The 20645-nt window shown below is 30.4% G+C and overlaps 1 protein-coding gene across 2 annotated transcripts in view; it reads right to left on the reverse strand.

Annotated features, from left to right (window-relative positions):
* LOC144839458 (integrin alpha-6-like) overlaps nt 1–20645 on the reverse strand; it is an 84056-nt gene that overhangs the window by 50151 nt on the left and 13260 nt on the right. For both annotated transcript variants that reach the window (XM_078694819.1, XM_078694818.1), the window contains exons 2-3: nt 20262–20389; nt 1448–1527 (exon numbers count right to left, since the gene is read on the reverse strand). In XM_078694819.1, coding sequence (XP_078550945.1) covers nt 1448–1527; nt 20262–20389 — 208 coding nt within the window. The remainder of the gene's footprint in view (nt 1–1447; nt 1528–20261; nt 20390–20645) is intronic.

Below are 20645 nucleotides of genomic sequence, written 5' to 3' on the forward strand. Positions count from 1 at the left end.
TCATCTTCATTTTATTCCTTTCTTTTGTGACCAATCATTTAAAATATATGGAAACTCCCACTGATGTAACCACACAATATAACCACACAATAAGTAACACACCATAAGATAAAGGAAGTATTTAACACAAACTTAAAAAAACAATACAGTATTATTATATAGTATATACAGTATAATAAAGTAGGGGATTTTTATACAAGTTATAGGATGTACAGTTTACCATTTTTTTCTTATTTAAATCGGTGTTAAATGAAAAAAGAATTTTAATCTATAAAAATGATTTACATTTACTGTACTGCCAATTTGAATGTATATTGTAGTAAAACTGCGCGTGTTGTGTAAGTAAAAATATGAAGTAGATTTAGAGATTTAAAATATAATATCTATTCTAAGTTGGAACTTCTATTAAGTTGAGTAAAGATAAAAATACAATTTGATCAATCAGATGCATCAATATTTTCATTTCATTTTATAATAATATTTATTTCCTTCCTAAATAATATAGTATATAACACATCTGATTTTGTTAATCCTTACTGTCAAAAACCACACTGCAATGTGTGTATCTGTTCAACTAAGTGGGCAAAATCAGGACGATGCAATTTTTAATGGCTTAGCCTTCGACACTCATTAAACATGGAAGCAACAGAATAATTGAATAAAGGTTTACTTTAGAAAGGTAGGTGCGTTGTGATTCTTTTGTATTCTTTGAAATATTTCATGAATAGAACATTTGACTCATAACATTCATTATTTGAATTATAACATATTTGAGTGAATAGTGAGATATGGTAATTAGCTATAGGCCCTGAGGATGACACCATTACAGCACTGATAGTATCTGTGACCCTGAAACATATCATAATATTTAATTGAGGTTCTGTATTCCAGGATGAGAGGTGCAATAACCTAAGGTCATCTGTCAGTTGAGGTCTAATTAATGTCATTTAAGAACATTCATCTATATTATACTGTACCATATATCTATTCTACTGTTTTCTGCTGCAAAAACCCAATACTGTATCTGTATGGCAACTAACTATAATTTCTGCTTTAGTTAAATATTAAATGATTATTAATTAATTAGTTTTTGGAACACTATTTAACCTTATAATATGGTTTTAGCTGTATAAACTTACACACACATCTCTGCCCACACAAAATATATTCCCAATGCAGTATCTTAATTTTATTTACATTATCTTAGGAAATGCAGCAAAACGGGCCTAATGAACCTGCTGGTATTGGGAAAAGTTAACTGTTAACGGTATTTAATTATTCACAATATTAAAGTGTATTCACAATAACACATTTCCTTGTTTAAAAAAAGGCGAAATTGATTAAAAAGTAAGTATAGCAACTGAGCCTGTGGTAAAATTGCCTGGTTGTTTCTATAAAAAATATATATATAATCATTGTCGATGCATCACATGTAAATATAACTTACCACAACATATCCTCCGGGACCTTGACTTTTCACTGTTACCCCCAGCCACTGATCTGTCTTATTCTCTTTTTCTCCATTTCCTGTAAAGGAAAGGGAAAACAATGTTAACCTAGTAAACAATGTTAACTTAGTAAGCAATGTTAAACTAGTAAATAATGTTAACCTAGTAAGCAATGTTAACCTAGTAAACAATGTTAACTTAGTAAGCAATGTTAAACTAGTAAATATTATGTTAACCTAGTAAACAATGTTAGTAAACAATCGAAATGTGTTCTTTCTATGTTTGGTTGCCTATTTCAGACTCAGGTTTCTGGGCGATGTTTGGTTTGCTTATTTCAGACCCAGGCTTCTGGGCATATGGCGGTTTCTAGAAATATGCCAATTAAAAGGATAAAAACAGTGCTAAGAAATGTCTTGCTGTGAGCAGGGTTATTTCAGTGTATGGCCTGTGTTATTATTTAATTTTATTGTATTAATTGTAGTGTGAGAACTAAAATAGGAAAAGTTTTTTAAATCCTTAAATATCTAGCGCACTATATATTGGGTTAATGTCTTGTAATTCCACCTACTATAAATACTTATATATAGGTTAATTTAATAGAGATATAGTAGTGGTACTATACATCTTCAATTTCTTTCAATTTTATGCAGATCTCTAAGATTAAAAAAAAAACAGGTTGTATCAACCAAAAGAAAGAGAACAAATATATTATATAAAAAATTTGCAGTTATTTAAACATTCATCTAATAAAGAAAACACAATGCAAATTCCCAAAAAGTTATAAATAGTACAAACTGGAAAATTTAATTGAATTTTAAGTAAATCTTAAACATGTTTATTTTGTGTCGTAATTGATATGATTAAACAACACTGCGTGCGAAGGAAAGTTATACTTGCAAAGAACAAACAGAAGAACAGTGGCCAGCATTCAACAAAATCATAACAGTGTAAAATATGATTTAAGTGAATTCTGTTATAAATGATTTGTATGACTGGCACAGATATTGATATGTGCTCAGCACAAAAACAATCTAACATGCTTGGTAAGCAGTGAGACAAAACTATTGATAGAGATAACCTAACAAGTAGAAGAGTCAAACAATTAGGCCAAACAGGTTGGATTTGAAAATGGTTCAGTAATAAATATAAAAGATTCAAATGATATGAAATCAAGCATGTCTAGAAAACTAGACTTAGCTTGTTAACATTTTCAAAGCTTAATTGACTGAAAAATGCACTGGCAGCCTTTAGTGGTGTTTTGATAAATAATACAAAGGGAAAAACCAGTAAACTTCACACAGGATTTCCTCACTGCATTGATTCAGTACCTTTGTCGCTGATTTCATGAAGAGACATACAATTGAACAGATAGGAATAAACACAAAATGTGTGTGTATGCTTATTCATTTCAACTTATTTAGGAAATTGTTTAAATTAAATTAAAAATATGTTCCGCCTTACCATGTCGAGGGTGTTAAAGAGTTGAATTTAAACAACATCATAAAAGCCCCAGTGTTCTAATGGTTAAGAATCTGCATATCAAGTAGAAGGTTTTGTGTTTGAATTTTGGTTGGTGTGGCATTTTTTAACTCTAAAAGATTTCTTTATCTTCATGCTTTCTAAATTAATTAATACATCTTCAGTATATCACCTGGCAGATTATAATTTGTTTTTGATACATTGCTTTTTTGTATTTTATGTTCTGTCTTAGAAATTAAATTATTTAAATGTGCATGCATTAGGCCTAAACAAACATTTGTTTTTATATAAAAATGGTGAAAAGTGAAATAAAGTTCAATTCAATGTCAACTGGTTCAAATTGAGGTGAAGACTTTTGATACAAAAAATTCAAATCTTAGACGTTCAGTTTAAACTACAATATATTATACAAGAGAATGGAATTAATGTTTAATATATTTAGTTATATTAAGTCCTGAATCAATATTTTCCTAATATGTGTAGACAAGTGTACTAAATAAATATGGGATAGAATAATCAAATACTGGCTCAAAAAATCAAATATTCATTAGTCATTATAAGCCACTGGATTGTTTTTATAGGAAAAGATTTTATTTGCTAACACAGGTCATGACCTGTCATGTAATTTACATACTTGTTAATTATCATTTGCTGTACCTACTAATACATTTACATACAGTTGAGCTGCTATGGGATTGTGTTCACACTTCTCATAAGTGGACATATGTCCCAGATCCTCCTACCTAGTGTATTTGGTAATGATAACACCCACCTTCAGTAAAACGCCCCTTATAAGTTTGTGAAATAAATTTGGTGAAAATAATGAGAGGCCCTCTGTCTAGTACACGGACAATATCCATCATGTATCTTCTATCACCAATCTTTGAGCACTCACCATATCCACATCAGCGGACATGTTTTCCAAAATCTATGCTTTCTACTTAATAAAAATAGATGACACCTGGTATTTGATTACTATTCACAGCTAATTCGAATACTTGGCACAGACTAGTAATTTGCATATGAGTCTTTCCAACATCAGGTTGTTACTTTACTATATTCTATTCATAGATGTCCAATAATATGTGGTGTTATAAAAACATTGACTGACTGTTAAATAGAATAGAACCTTGACTCAATCGCTCTTTTATGTTAATCCAACATCTATCAACTATTAGAAAGTCGAGATTTGCATTATACAATTTATAACAGTATTGTTTTTATATGAGAATAATTATTGTAAAGTTTAGTGACTGCGTGACTTGGCGTACTCCCCTGAGAGTATGATAAACTAAACATTTGTGAATGATTATTTCAGTGACATTGAAATTGTAATAAGTAAATGAATAAATGAATCAATAGTGGAACACTCCCTGATCATAAAATTTAAAATGATAATCAGAATTTATTAATAACTATATTTTATTATAAGTAAAAGGAAATAATTGACAAGGAAATATATGTCAACAACCATGTATCATTTTCAGCAATTTTATTGATGTTTTTACCAAAATCAGCATATTTCATGAATAAGACATGTTTATAATAGGATGAAAGCAAAGCTAAATAGACAAATATACATTTTTTCCAAGAAAACATTTGGAAATGCTTTCTTCTTCAAACTATAGGATAAACATTTATAAACTGTCTAAAATAATATGTTCTGATGTCATAATCAATAAGATAATCAAATTATAGTTATCCTCTATAGTATAAACAGGCCATATGTACTGCATAACTACAAACAGCCAATATGTGATTTAAAAAATGAAAACATTTTAAAAATGGATATTTTGGTTTATCCAGCTAGGCACAAAATAGACAAGCATTTTCAGGGGTGTATTCAAGGGGTGGTGATTCAAAATCCTTGATCAGCCACTCTGACTTTTTAATTGTTTTTTTTTTTTTTTTTCTCTTTTGTGGTTAACCACCACCTTTATTCATTTAATATTTCATACATATTTCGTTCACATTTCATTTTCATACATTAAGTTTCCGTTTTCTACTTTTTTCGTTATTTTCTGATTTTTACTCTTTTAACCTTTATACATATAGTGTTTTGATTATATGCATACAAAAACCATAAAAATCTACACTTCATTTTGTACATGATATAATACTGTACATTTTAAAATACAAATATGGATGTCACTTATACGTTACAACATGCCTAGTATATTCATTTCTTTTAAAATATATTTAAACTGAATCCAAGGATTCTGGCATACAGGTTTTTTAAGTTCAGTTTTAATTTTAATTATGTATATGACGTACACAGCTATTGAATACAATTGATTTTTTACTTGACATTTACTTCCTAACAGGAGTTCTTTGAACGAGCTACTGCTGTTATCTAGTTTTTTAAATATGTTGTCAATTTTTTTCCACAGTATTTGATTACGTCTACAATAATAAAACATATGTTTTTCGTCTTCAATGACTCCACAATTGTTACATATGTTATTATTTTTCAGTTTCCAGTTATACAGTTTTAGATTTGTAGGTACAATTCTATTTAGTAATTTGTAATTCAATTGGGCAAATTTCTTAATTTTTTCGTTTTTCACCTTTCTTTTCCAGACATCACACCACTTGATATCTTCATTAAATATGTTGTTCCATTTAAGTATGCTTTTCGGGGGAATAAAAACATTATTTACAAAGTTAGAATATACATCTTTTGTTGTCATCTTAATTATATTGTTGATATTGTATTCCAGATTCACATTCATATATTGGTTCATATTTGGCATATTATGTTTAATTATATTTAACCACTCTTTTGGAATAGCTCTAGTTAAGGAAACATATTCAGCTATCCAGTTTTTCTTAATACGTAGTTGTTTAATTATTTCTATAGGTTTCATTAGACGATTGAAAATAATTATATCTCCAATTTGATTAAAACCTGCATCTATCCAGTTCTTAAAGAATAGTGGTTTGTTTCTATATTTAATATAATTATTACCCCATAAGTTTTGCTTTATCACTTCTTCATACTTGTTAATTGTATCTTCATTATTCATATTATTAAATTCAACACAACACTTTAGAACATTATAATAAAAAGATGGTATATTATCTAAGCCCATGTTATTTTTAAAATTGATATTTGACATACTTAAAATTAGTTGTTCGGTTCCAAATTTGTTAAAATAGTATAGTGGTAAGATTTTCCATCTTACGTGTTTTCTACACAGTAATTTTCTTGCCCATATCATTTTCAGCGAGTTTATGTGTAATGCGAAATCAGGCATACCTATGCCCCCTTTAATCATTTTACCGATTAAAGTTTTTCTTTTTATTTTTTCTGTTTTTCCATTCCATAAAAAGTTATATATCAATTTATTTATTTTAAAAATAACATCATCTGGTACATCAATTATACATGCATTGTATGTTAGTTTAGACAAAGCTAAACTTTTTAAAATGGTAACTTTGCCAAAAAAGGTTAGGTTTCTTCCTTTCCATCTATTGAGTAGCATTTCTAAGTTTGCCACCTTACTATCCCAATTCAATTCACTGCATTTGTTCTCATTATATCCCACATAAATACCCAAAATCTTAATTGGTTCATTAACCCAATTTAGACTGCATGGTTTTTCAATTTTGTTTATATTTTTGCCAATCCATATAGCGTTGGTTTTTTTTTTATTTAAATTCATACCAGACACTTTACCAAACTTATTAACAATATTTAAACCAATCTCTATACTTTTTTCATTTCCCACAAAGAGTACAGTGTCATCCGCCAGATGCGCAATGCGAACTTCCTCACCATTATCATTGTTAGGTAAAGATATTCCTTTATAGCATTTATCTTTTCTTATATTACACGCCATAATTTCTACTACTAAAATAAAGAGTAACGCCGACAATGGGCAACCCTGTCTTATTCCGCATTCCATTTCAAAACTTTCTGATATCCAACCATTATTAACAATAACACATTCAGTTTTACTATAAATTGTATTTACCCATTTTAAAAAGGAGTCTCCAAAATTAAATTTTTTTAGTACCTTAAACATAAAATCTCTATTTACAGAATCAAAGGCTTTTCTAAAATCAAGGGATAAAATAGCTCCTTCGATTTGTTCTTCTGTTGTATAATATAGAATATCATTAATTAGACGGACGTTTTCTCCAGCGAATCGTCCTTTAATGTACCCCTTTTGGTCATTGTCAACTACATTTTCAATTACTTTATGAAGTCTCATACATAGAATTTGAGTTAAAATTTTGTAGTCTGTATTTAATAAAGTGATAGGACGCCAGTTTTCAAGCAATTTTTTATCACCTTTTTTGTATAATAGGCTTATAATACCACGTTTCTGTGTAGAACTCATTTCATTGTTAAAATAACATGCATTTAGAGCGTCACAAACAATGTGTTTAATGTCATCCCAGAAATGTAAATAAAACTCAACGGTCAAGCCATCACATCCGGGAGTTTTATTTAATTTCATTTTTTTAATTGCATTGGTACATTCATTTAGTGTGACAATACCTTCACATGTCCCCTTTTCTTCTTCAGTTAAACTCGTTACATTTGATTTATCTAGGTAAGTGTTTATTTGTTTACGGGATATACCCTTATTTGCATATAGATGCCTATAAAATCTAACTTCTTCACAAAGGATTTCCTTTGTCTTTGTTAGTACTCTACCCTTCTCGTTTTGTAAACATTTGATTTGGTTTTTTTTTCCCTTATTTTTTTCCAGACTAAGAAAATATTTAGTGCTACGTTCGCCCTCTTCAATCCATTTTACTCTAGAACGTATATATGCACCTTTTGTTTCATTATCATAAATATTTTCCAGCTTTTTTGTTTTTTTTGCAATTTTTGCTTCTATGCTCTCATTGGCAGTATAATCATTTTTTAATAAAGAATCATTTAGTTTTTTTATTTCTTTTTCTAGTTTTACTTTTTTTATTTTTTTTTCTTTATTGATTTTTTTGCCATAGTAGATTGAAACGTCTTTAATTTTGGCTTTTAATAATTCCCATAATACATCTGGGCTAAGGTTATTTTCATTGGTTTGGGTTTTTTTAATTACATTTGTAATATAGTTTTGGTAATCAGTATTTTGCAATAGGTTGTTATTAAATTTCCAATAACCTGGGCCTCTTTTGGACTCATCAAAACTGATTTTAATTGAAATTGCTTGATGATCTGTCAAGATAGCTGGTCTTATATCACATGATATTACGTCATCGTGATCAAGAATTTGTTTAGAAGTCAACCAGTAATCAAGCCGTCTGTAAATTTGCTTAGATTTTCTACGCCAGGTATATTGTAATTTTTCTGGATTTTTATTTCTCCAGGCATCTTTTAAATTAAGTTTTTTAATAAAATTTTTAAGTGTAAAAACAGATGTATCTTTTCTGTCTTTACTGTTCTTTTGGTCCCATTTTCTGTCCAAAATACAATTGAAGTCCCCGCCGATAATAATTATATCGTTGTTTAAGTCAACAATATCCAAAATGGTCTCATTTAACTTTCTGAAATATGAGCTTCTTACTTTATAATTGTTAGGAGCATATACGTTTACAAAAACATGCATTTTACCATTAATTTCAACATTTAGAATTATATATCTTCCATTTTTATCGATACATTCGTTAGTAATCTTAAAATTGAATTCATTTAAGAATATTATTGATACCCCTGCACTATTTGAAAAACCAGTGCTATGTATGCAAGTACTGTTCCAAACTAAATTAAATTTGCCAAATAAGTCAGGTGTAAGGTGTGTTTCTTGTATAAGTACAATGTCAGCCTTTTGGTCTTGACACCAACTATGTATCTGCCTTTGTTTATCTATGTTACGTAAGCCTCTTACGTTTATAGAGACGCAATTAATGCTTGCTTTATCCATCTATATGTTAGCTGATAAATTAATTAAGTTGTATACACCAAACAGCTAACTTATTTGTCTATATATAAAGTATAGTATACACATACACATACTGTAATACACATGCGGCGCTTAAAATACATGGCATACAAAATGGTTGTTGGTATCTGTAATATGTAATATTATATATACTATTATACACTTTTTAATTGTTTGTATAATTTCTAAATCATCAACTGAAACTGGGATTTTAAAAGATACTTAATCATTAATGAATGCTTGATATAAATTATTTTTCAGGTTGCAAATTATATTGACAATCAAATTCTGTAAACATTTACTAAATTTAAACTTTTTTGACAAACTTTACGTTACTTCATAAAAATAAAAATTGGTGAATTTTAAGATTAGACAAAATATTTTTGAGAAATACAACAACTTAATACACAAAAAATATGTTACTTTCCCAGGTGGTTTCTTGTACAGAATAAATCCCCATGTACTGTAATGTAATACTTATATTATTTAGTAGATTTTAAAGCTTTTACATAAATGTTGGCAAATACAAAAGTGTACCCTCATAAACCAAACTGACTGACTCAATTAACAGCAAATAATATCCAAGTTTAGAGCAAATTGGCTTTAAATGCTTTCACTTTACAAAAAGAGGGGTCTCATGAGAGGCGGTTTAACAGCTGCTGAAGTTATGGGTGAAAAATTAAGCTTGTAAAGAAAAGAGAAGTAATTCCTTGAAACACAAGAGGAGAGCTCTATAAATTGTATTGCCTGTCAAGTTCTACCTGAAGTTACATTGTTTAATTGCTTTACACACCTGTTGTGTTGTAACTCTCTTCTCCTCTACATTTATAATTATACTACATTAGTTGGGTTATTATTGCAGGCATAATCCATACTACATCGTTGGATCATAATTCCATATAATAATAAGTGGGAGTTTTCAATTCGCAAACAACTGAGGACTGATGACCAATCTAGTTAAGGTCAATCAAGGCAATCTACAACAGGACACTGAGCTGGCTTTGCCAAGAGATAGGACTGACAACAGTACTGTACTATGTACATATTCTCCACAGCGCACAATGTCGGTTAGCGGCATGGAACTGATTGTGTCGCAGCCACAGATAAACCCTTTGATTTTTTAAGCTCAGCATCCTGTTGTTAGATTGCCTTGGATCAATCAACGTGTCGTTAGTCGTTGCCTGGACATCTAGAAACCATCAAACCTGTATCTCCCTAATATTTCTATGGTCGAATTGTATAGTGTATGAACATACTACTGTTTGTACTATCAAGAAAAAAAAGAGGAAACAAATTGTATGATGCTGATTTATAATTTAATATATCAAAGGTTTAGTAGGAAAAAACTATGCCGGAAATGGCAGAGCCAATTTGTACCTTTTTCCTGCCAAAACTCATCAGACAGGATTTACAATTTAGGGTGAATGACCTTCTTTTACATTGAAACTATTGGGAGAAACTACATAATTGTTTCATTTAAATTAATAGTTATGTTGGTATGTTGAAATCTCAAACATCACATTAAACTAAAGTTTTAGAATTGGTATGATTATAAAAATGCATTGAATATTTGCCATCAAATAAGAGAAGGTGGAATATAAATGAAAGGACCAAAATGAAATGGAAAACATATGGAGCAACAACCAGGTTAATAATGGAATTACAGAGAATCGAACATATTGAAAGACAACCAAATAAAAGAGAATTATAGAGTAGGAACATATGGAAAGACAACCAAATAAAAAGAGAATTACAGAGAAAGCAACATATGGAATGATAAACAAAAATAAAGCTTTAATAGTGAATGTATGGGAGTTATTAATTAGGAAGCTTTTTAATGCGTAATTTCCAAAAGATAATCATTGATCATCTTTGATGTAATACAGGTATAAATTGTCCAAACTCTATAGAAGGAAATTGAACTTAATTTATACATTTTATCTTTATTACAATACTGTATTACTTTAAAATTATGATACATTTATAAAAAAGTAAAACAGATATTTTAGTATTCTCATTAACATTATACTATTTCACTGGGTGTCATTAGGTTTAAATTAGATTTAAAATCCACCAGAAAAATGTACTGTATACCTACAAATAATTTTAGTTACAGTGAAAATGAAATAATATCTACTTTGCATACTTTTGCATTTAGAAACATGACTAAAAGAAACAACTTTCCAGACATCTATGGTAAGTAAATCAAAGTAATTGTTTAAAGTAACTAAAGATATTTTCTTTACATACAAGAGAAAATAATTTAAAAGATAAAGTAAATTGTGCAATCTGAGGACATCTTTACAATTTAACACTGTTCTGAATAGCAAGTCGAGACAGAAAAATGTTATCTTTAACTTTAGAGGCATTCCTAATTAAAGTGGTCCAAACCGGAGGCTCTTGGAGACGGACATGTTCCAAGACCTTCACATTCTACATGGATCAAGTTTAAAGCTATTGTAGTCTATGTAAACTCTAGTAATGTGATACAACACATACACAGTTTGAAATGTTTTCCAGTACATTGCCATAGGCTATGTAGCATATTATACCATTTCTGTCAGTAGTTCAACTTTGGTTTAATACTGTGGCAATGCACTGCAATGATGGTTCAAATGCATTTTGAATACCAATGTGTTCATCCCACCATCTCTAATTGATAGTCCATATCTGTCAACCCTTCCCTGTATGCCAACAATTTCTTTAATTTTGTATTGCTTAACAATGTTAAGGAGATGTTTCCTATAGTGGATTGAATGTTAGAATGAATTGGATATTCTGCTGTCAAAATATGAATAAACTCTTCCCTCAAATAAACTTCCCCGCATAGACTAATCATTTGGAATGCATATATACACACTATTGTATTATGACACATTTCTATTTGTAGTAGAATTCATTGATTGACCTGATCTACAATTTACCTAGAATTTTGATATATTTTTACTGTATTTTATCACTTCTAGATATTAATTTTGTTGTATTTTTTCATATCTAGGGGGTATTTATTTGATTATACATGTTACCATATTATTATTACACCAAAAAAAAAATGCCTCTCCAAATAAACACCCTCCTCAAATAAACGTCCACTAAAAACCCCCCTGAACAACAAATGCCCTGGGGCATTTAGTTGAATAAATAGTTATTTATACCTCTATTGTCAAACTATATAAGCATGGAACAACATTTAAAGGTCACAACATTAAATTTTACTATATAAAGATATTGGCTGGATTGTGATTCAAAATATTATAAGAATACAGGCTAAAATAGTAGCAAATCAATTTGAAAATGAATGTTGTGTGATATGGGAGTTGATGAAAGCCAGGATAGGCTTCGCTGATTAGGACAGCAAATCAAAGTGGAAGAAATAAGATATTAATTTTATTAAAAATTTATGTCAGAAAAATAAATTTACATAAGCCAAGTTGAAGGAGCCATCAGCAAATGTCATAATCTCACAGCAAATTAAACAACATCTTGTACGGACTGATGAAAAAATATGCCTCAGAGAAGACTGTCATGTGGGATCAGGTAGTTTGTTGTTTTAAGGCTCCAAGAGAAGGTAGGAACTGAGTGTACATACAAATACAGCACGTTCAAACAGGCATAGGGTAGAGAAAACAATACCACACTATCTACAATTACTAACAAATTAATGTATTGTGAGGATAGATATCAGGAGGTTGGATTGAACACACTAATCCAATGAAGCATTGGTAATGTAATTAGTCTTATCACTGTATACACAGTGAGTATATTATACATGAGATCTGATCAGTATGCTTGATTAAATCCATGTTGATTGCCTTTTTTTTAATTGGAGCCAGTACGGATATTGGGTCACTCGGGGGTCAATTCACTTGGGAATTGCAGTCTGTAACTATAGAAAGAAACTTTTTACTCCTTCTTTCTACTTTTCTGAATAAAATTTCTCACAATGTTAGTTTTTTCAAAACATACATTTTCAAGCAATGCCACTGATTTCAACATGGAGGGCATAAACCCTATCAACACATGTAATGGTATCTTGTGTAGAATTTGTACAATTCAAGTCAATAGCCAGGATTTTTGCACTTTTGCTGCTGATTTCTGGTATGAAAAAAGCATGTTTTCCTAAAATTCTTTTCAATTGTCGATTAAATATATCATGTTTGACAAATTAATTTGATTTGACTAATGAATCTCACCTAATCAGAAGTAAAACTATGTAACATAATTCATTTCCTTCCTTCTCCACCTCTTTAAAATCTGGATTTTTCGCCATTGACTATGTAGCCTACACAGCCTCACAACAAAAATGTCCATCAACTGTGTTTCTACTAGTGTCTATTCGTTTCCTGTCACTGTCAACAGTGTACAACTACCAATTACTATGCAACAGCTTCACTTAATAGACCTGATTGACAACTATCTGCCTTCTATACAACACAGGAAGAAACTGGGTAATGTTGAAGGAAACCTGAGTTGTTCTTAAAATTTAACTATTTATTAGTCATGTACGGTAATTAAAGACTTCAAATTTTAACACATTTGATGTTAAGTAAATGAAAGTCATCGTTATTAGTATAAAAGTTTTAATACAATTTATAATTTGGGAATTCATAGTTGCGATTAAAGAACAAATTTGTACTTCAGGAGAAAAAGGAGTCAATTACGTAATAGTCTTAGGCATTGTTCTCGTGAATTGTAGTTTCGTAAACTGATGGACGAGCAATATTGGCCAAAACTACCATTTACAATTTTGATGACAACAATGCTAGAGTCTGATTTTTTAGAATAAAGAGTCTCAACCTTAGACTATTAAATTAGAAACAACTCGGAAACTCAATGATCAAAATACCTTAAATTTGGTTGCTATAAAAGCATTCTATCTGTCTTCATGCTGCTGCTAGCTGGTCTAACCATCTATTATAGGCCTATAAGGATATCTAAAGGAGACTAACAGATAGTCTATAAATAACATTCTTCTAAACAAGAAATTTTAAATCAATTAAAGTTTAACTATTTATTAGAAATTCAAATATCAAACTTAAGTGTTTATGCATATACAATTTGATCTTAAAATAGGCCACCACTCAATATGTGATGGTCTAGAGGTGTGGCACCAGGCTACTCAAACAAAGGTCACAGGTTTGAGTCCCGTCAAAGAACAACTTTCTGCACCATCTTTCTCTATATCATCAGTACACTAATGCGATTAATTCCTTCCTGTTTTCATTTTCCTTTGAGAATAATGCCTACATGTTTTCTTAAGTTAGAGATATAGCAGCTATAACTCCATCCCATGGTGACCTATGACCAGGACAAGACAGGTGATGTGCTTTATTTATTTTGGGGCTTGCCTATAATTCCTTAGATAAATAAACAACAGACCCTATCACAGGTTAGTTTGTTTTTCACTTATAAACAATCATTTTCATATAAAATACAAGGAAAATGAAAGCAACAGTAATTATTTCAATTTTTTGCCAGAAAGAAGGAGTCACTTCTTGTAGGTCACCCTTCCCCATTTGGTTATGTTTTAACATATTGATATATCCACCTCATTCACTGTAACTTTCCAATAAACATGCTTTTTACATATTAAGGGTCATGTCCAGTGGTGGATGTAGAACTAGGGAATTAGGCTTGCATCCCTGTTGTGGAGGAGGGAGTATATGATTTACATTGTTTTGTTGTACTACATATAGAAACTTAAGTTTAAGCTGGTTGCTTCTCGCATCAGACAATATGGACACAGGTATGCTAAGTGGCCCTCCAACGCTCGTTTTTACGTTATTACATTACATTATTTGGACATCGAGTTGGGGCTTTCAGGCCTTTGTTGGGGAAGGCTCTGGCGCCACAACTGGTCACAAGATGTCTTAATGGTTCATGACAAAACAAGGTGATGACGAATCAGATCAGTAGGTCCACCTAGCAAATTTGATTTTGTGATAGCAGGACCTAGTAATTCAATTTCTTCACCCACATAACACAAACTTTATCAACATGACCAACACAGTGGGTAAACAGAAACCTTTTAAAACATACAATTCCAATCCTGAAGGTGATTATAATACATAGGTAGATAGATCTAAAATCAGACTTGACAAAAACAAAAAATACTGTACTTCATGTTCATGACATCACACTACAACATCCAGGTTGTGATGACCTCATCTTACTGTTTATATTCTTATTATTAACTCATTTTTACTTGCATTCTCCAGAAGTAGTTTTTGATACATTCTGGATACTTTTTAGAAACACAAGGTATACCACGAACATTTACTAGTGTTTATTCATATTAATATCCAGGTTGTTGCAAAATGTAAACAGTGTTTACAAAAATGATGCATATCTATACTGTTTAAAAAAGAAAAAATAGGTTTCTATTTGATAAATACAGAAAGTCTACAATACAATACAGATATTTGGCATCACTATCTATAGGTAGTCTTGTTATGATTATTTAATATCATATCATAACATTATAAAATATATGTTCAATATCACACACACACTAGTCAAATTTGTCAAACATGATAAATTTAAACTACCTATATGAAATAAATTGAAAGATGAAATATTGTCTGTATCCCTAGGGCATATCATTGACATTGCTTGGAATCCACGATATCTGAAAGAGATATACTTCCGAAAATTAAATGAGAGTTTTAGAGCATAACGATCTTGATACCGTACATCGTCATGGAAACAAGCACACTAACAAACTACTTAAGTTTAAAGACATGATCAGACTATATAAAAATCGGATGCCATCAAAGAACATGAAACATGTTTAATTATTCTCGTGCAAGTTGATAAAACATTAAATATCTCATTTCAAAGTAACACAGATTTAAATTAAGAAGAAGAAAGTGATTATATCATTTATAAATACATTTAAATAAAGTGACCAAAGTTATTATGTATATTTTTACAATGGTGTATATCAATTTTTAGAGTTAAACATGACAACAATGTACCATTTTGGTGATTGTGATATTATTAATATTAAGAAGCTTAAAAATATGGCCTACAGAAAATGAAACTAAAAACACATTTTTTTAATTTCATTTCAGTTATTAGTCCTCAGATTACAAACAATATGATCATATGACAAATTTATTTTGAAAATGAAACAAAAACACATTTTTCTAGAAACTTTTTTTTTTAAATTAAAAACCACAAAGGAGGAAAATTAATTTATAGGGAAGTTCTAAATATTTGTATTTATCTGTGCTAGACATTGCCAAACATACTAATTTCCTTGAGTTGAGGTTTAATCTCCAATTTAACAATTTAAAATATGCAACTTTAAATGAATATTTAAAAAAACTTTACTTTGTACACCTAGAAATCAGATATTATAATTTGTCATATACGCCCTAGCTACCTAGACCATAAAAAAACCACAAAAACTGGCAATTAATATTGAAGACAAATTTTATTTCTTTTCTATTTTAGTTGTAGTTAACTGAGAGTATCATTTAAAGCGCATGCACGCATATAACAGACTATGCTGTCTCGTTTACGTTGTTTTTTTTTACAGTAATAAAGTTAACAAATTTCACTAGAGAATTATTGTATTGTTACTCTCAGAATCGTAAACAGTCATTATAGTAGTACCTATCAGTTACATTATTAAAAATTGGCTGATATATATTCTTGATTTTTAATTATGCCAAATTAATGTTATACAGAGAACACATCTTTATTAAATAAAAATTGGGAAATGTATCAATCTGAAAATGAAATAGAATATTAATAATTAATCTGAACAATATGCTAAACTTGGGCAGAAAAAAATAATTCAATTTTGCTCTTTCAGAATTAGGTTAATAAATCAGAGCAACACATTTTAACAATAAAAATTGGGCAATTTATGAATATTTCCTTGACATTGCTAATACAGGTGATGATAGTGGTACATCTACAGATGGTGATGATAGAAATGATTGACCCTGGACTAGGAGTTATCACCCAATCATCTGTCATAAGGCTGTAGGCTTATGGAATCTTACAATCAAATCATCCACAAGCAGCTTATCTAGTTTCTGTCACATTCCATCTACACTTGTGTATCCCTCTCAGCAACATTTCTAGTCATTTGCCAGTGGGAATGTTTCAATCAAAGGTTTTTTTTCTCATTTTTTTTAAATACTTGAAAATATCTCTTTACATTTTCTCACAGACTTATTTTTACATTATGCTTGTTATTATCTCAAGAGAGATTACATTGAAGGCTACAGGCCTACAGGTAAGATATCTAGAAAATATCACACTAAGAGATATAAGAGCTTATTAGGTTAAATTCAGCCTTTCATTTTACAATCTCTAGGCCCTTCTATTTCAAAATCATAGGTCTGACAATAGGTCATAATAGATCATTTAGATAAATTTGTGATCACAGTTTCTCACAACAGAAGTACAGTAGTGTAGGAAGTTATGATTTCTAATTCTTAAATGTAGCTCTGTTTTTCGGAAAAAGAAAACCTATTTACAAAATAGACTTATATTGAATGCAAACATAGTTTTTAACATTTTAATAAACATTTGTCCATTCCCCTTACAATTCATATACAGTAGAATCCCTTATTCAGGGGACACCCCAAGTAAGGGGAGACTTTCATGTAAAATGAATGAGTGGCACTAGGGGTCAATCCCTGTTCAGATGACACTAGCTAATATTTTTTTGGTGTTGTCCTGTTAATATGGGTCCTACTGTATCTAAAAATCCAAGTTTATCTTTTTAAATTACAGGTACTCTCATAATTAAGGATCCCACTCTGTAACCATGTGTTACAGCATGGAGCTAATAAGTTAACTTAAAAAAATAAAAAATATACGCCTAAATATGTTTTTCAGGTCTAATCAATTAAGTGTCAATTAACTGTTAATGGGCCTGAAAAATTCCAGTTAGAATTATTGTAATTTCTTTAAATGGTCTGAATTTGTTGATAATGTATTGTATTTAGTACAGATCACATACTTCACCAGGTTTTAACCAATTGTTCAAGTTGGATATTTTGATACGTTGTTTGAACTAAACTAAAACCATTCACAAAGTACAATACCGTAGTTCTTTTATAACTAAGATTCGTCATGATGGATTCAGCTTCCGGTATTCCCTAGGAATCTATTCATAGTCTTAATCCCTTTACAGTACATTATTCTTCTGAAATCAACTCTAATTACAAAGCTTTAATCCACATAATTCTATTCAGTGTTGAGATCTTTTATATCCTCCACTATTCTACCATTTCGCTACTGTGTGGTGTATCATCGCTTGGTGTTATTTCAATATTTAGCACTGTAGGTACAGGGCCAAACATGATCAACATTCATTGCTACATAGGTTCATATCATGAGTAAATCTAATATAAAAACAGCATGACATGAGTAAGTTGACCATGATCAAATATGAATGCAACTACTGTAGCTATTCAGTAGAAATGCATACACATAAAAATCAAATAAAGTTGATCATGATCAAAAATGAATTTAAAAGTACTAATGGATTCAGAAGAAACGCATATCACACATAACAAATCATGAGTAAGTTGATCTTGACCAAATCTGAATATAAACCTAATACATATCTATCTACTGTACACAACATCATGAGTAAGTTGATCATGATCAAATCTGAATATAAACCTAATACTATCTACACAACATCATGAGTAAGTTGATTATGATCAAATTGGAATATAAACCTAATGCACATCTATCTACACAACATCATGAGTAAGTTGATCATGATCAAGTTGGAATATAAACCTAATGCACATCTATCTACACAACATCATGAGTAAGTTGATCATGATCAAATTGGAATATAAACCTAATGCACATCTATCTACACAACATCATGAGTAAGTTGATCATGATCAAATCTGAATGTAAACTGTCAATTCCATAGAAAACATCCTATAATATAAAACATTGGTTGTGATCAAACCTAAATGATTGTAAATTTAACTATTACAAACACATCCTACAGTCGTTATTACCTCATCATGATTGTTTGCTTTTGTTGTCATTAAGTGAGCAAGTGAAGGACAGACCTTTCAACAGACTTGTACCTGATGATTGATTACATTTAATGAACAATTTACAGCTCTACCTCCCATGGGAGGCCACCATCTAAAGCAATTCTTTCATGACATAAGTAAAAAAATGAGAAAGTGATTTTTATTTCAGGTATCTTCTGTTAATAGAAACATTAAGTTAAGCATTGCTTTTTTATTTTTTCATAGGGCATTTTCTACTGCGAGCAAACAACGAAAATCAAAATAATAACAGGGCCCATGTTAGCCATTCAGGGCTCATAGCTGTTACGCCACTGGTTGGGTGGTGTTGGGATATGGGTTAAAACTGAACAGCAATAGGTAGGACAATTACTGTAAGAGATTGCAGTCATTGTATTTCTATGTTAAACTATTTTTCCTGAACCTTGATCATGGACTAATTAATCCCAATTTCAGGCTTACTGAAGGACTGGAAACTATACAATACACAACAGTAGAAACACAAAATGAACAGTTAGATCAATGAGGTACAGTATAATTAACATCCATGAAAACAAGCTACTAATACAGGACCTCCATGGTTCAATGCACACAAGTCGTCAACAGTGGCTATTCTTAAAAATGATCCTTGCAATTATCATAATGATAGCAATTATTGTAATGTGTATAATGTTGTCTCTTTTGCAGTTATGTTTACAGCACATTTATATGAACTATTTTTTCTGGATTATTTAATTCCTTTCCTCATTCTCAGTTTAATTACTGAGAAAAATATTCGGTATTACCGTATATATTTATAGCTGCTTCACATAGAACTTTGAGAAAGTAATAATATTGTGGTAATTTGCAAGCGTTGTCTTATGCATGAAACATTACAATATTATGTGTAAAAAGGCTATTGAAGGGTAATGATTAAACTGGTACCATATAAACGAGCATCATCTATATTATTATACTAGCAATATCCCAACTATGTACGCTAAATGAATAAAAACTACCAATACTTGTGCCATTCAAGCTCTCTCTCTCTCTCTCTGTGGAGTATATATAAAACCTCAATGATATATATCGCTACAAACCATTTTAGATACAGTACATGTACATAGGTCACAACTGTACCATATTTGTTGACTTATTTATACCAAAAACTACTACTGTATTGTAGATGGTGTCCGCCCAATGGATGGGTGGTGCGCATCCATCCATTGGACAGGTAACAGCCAGTTATTTTTAATGATTATATTATGTGTAATTAATTAATTAATAATTCCACTGGGAATATATATGACTTTTACTCTGTTAATCCAACATGCAATGTATTTGTAATTTGATATAAGACAACAGAGAAAGAATCAATATCTAAGGCAAACATCACAGCAAAACCACTTTGCAATACGATATGAGTACTCAACCTGTAATATCAATTTCCATTGGTTCGCAGTCACTATAGTTAGTTGATAACGGACAACGGAAGACTTCGCCAGGTCGTTTGACGTCGTTGGCTTGTAGACTATCATGAATTGGAGCACCGACGAGAAGTCTGTGGTTGAATAAAAGAAAGAAAATTATTATTTTAATGAATTTGTTATATTTTTCAGAAATAGTTATATATACTGCAGATACAAGGGAAATGACAATGCAAAAAATAGGACATTATTGTAGTTGGGCACTTAAAGACCCCTTCCCTGCAATTTTGGACGTTTTTTGGAAAATAATACATATATATCACTTTAAAAACATTAAACCATGTCATTCCTTGTCTTAAATGTACGTTTTATGGTAAATTATGATAAAAA

This window comes from Antedon bifida, chromosome 4 (genome assembly GCF_963402885.1).
Source record: "Antedon bifida chromosome 4, ecAntBifi1.1, whole genome shotgun sequence".
NCBI lineage: Eukaryota > Metazoa > Echinodermata > Crinoidea > Comatulida > Antedonidae > Antedon > Antedon bifida.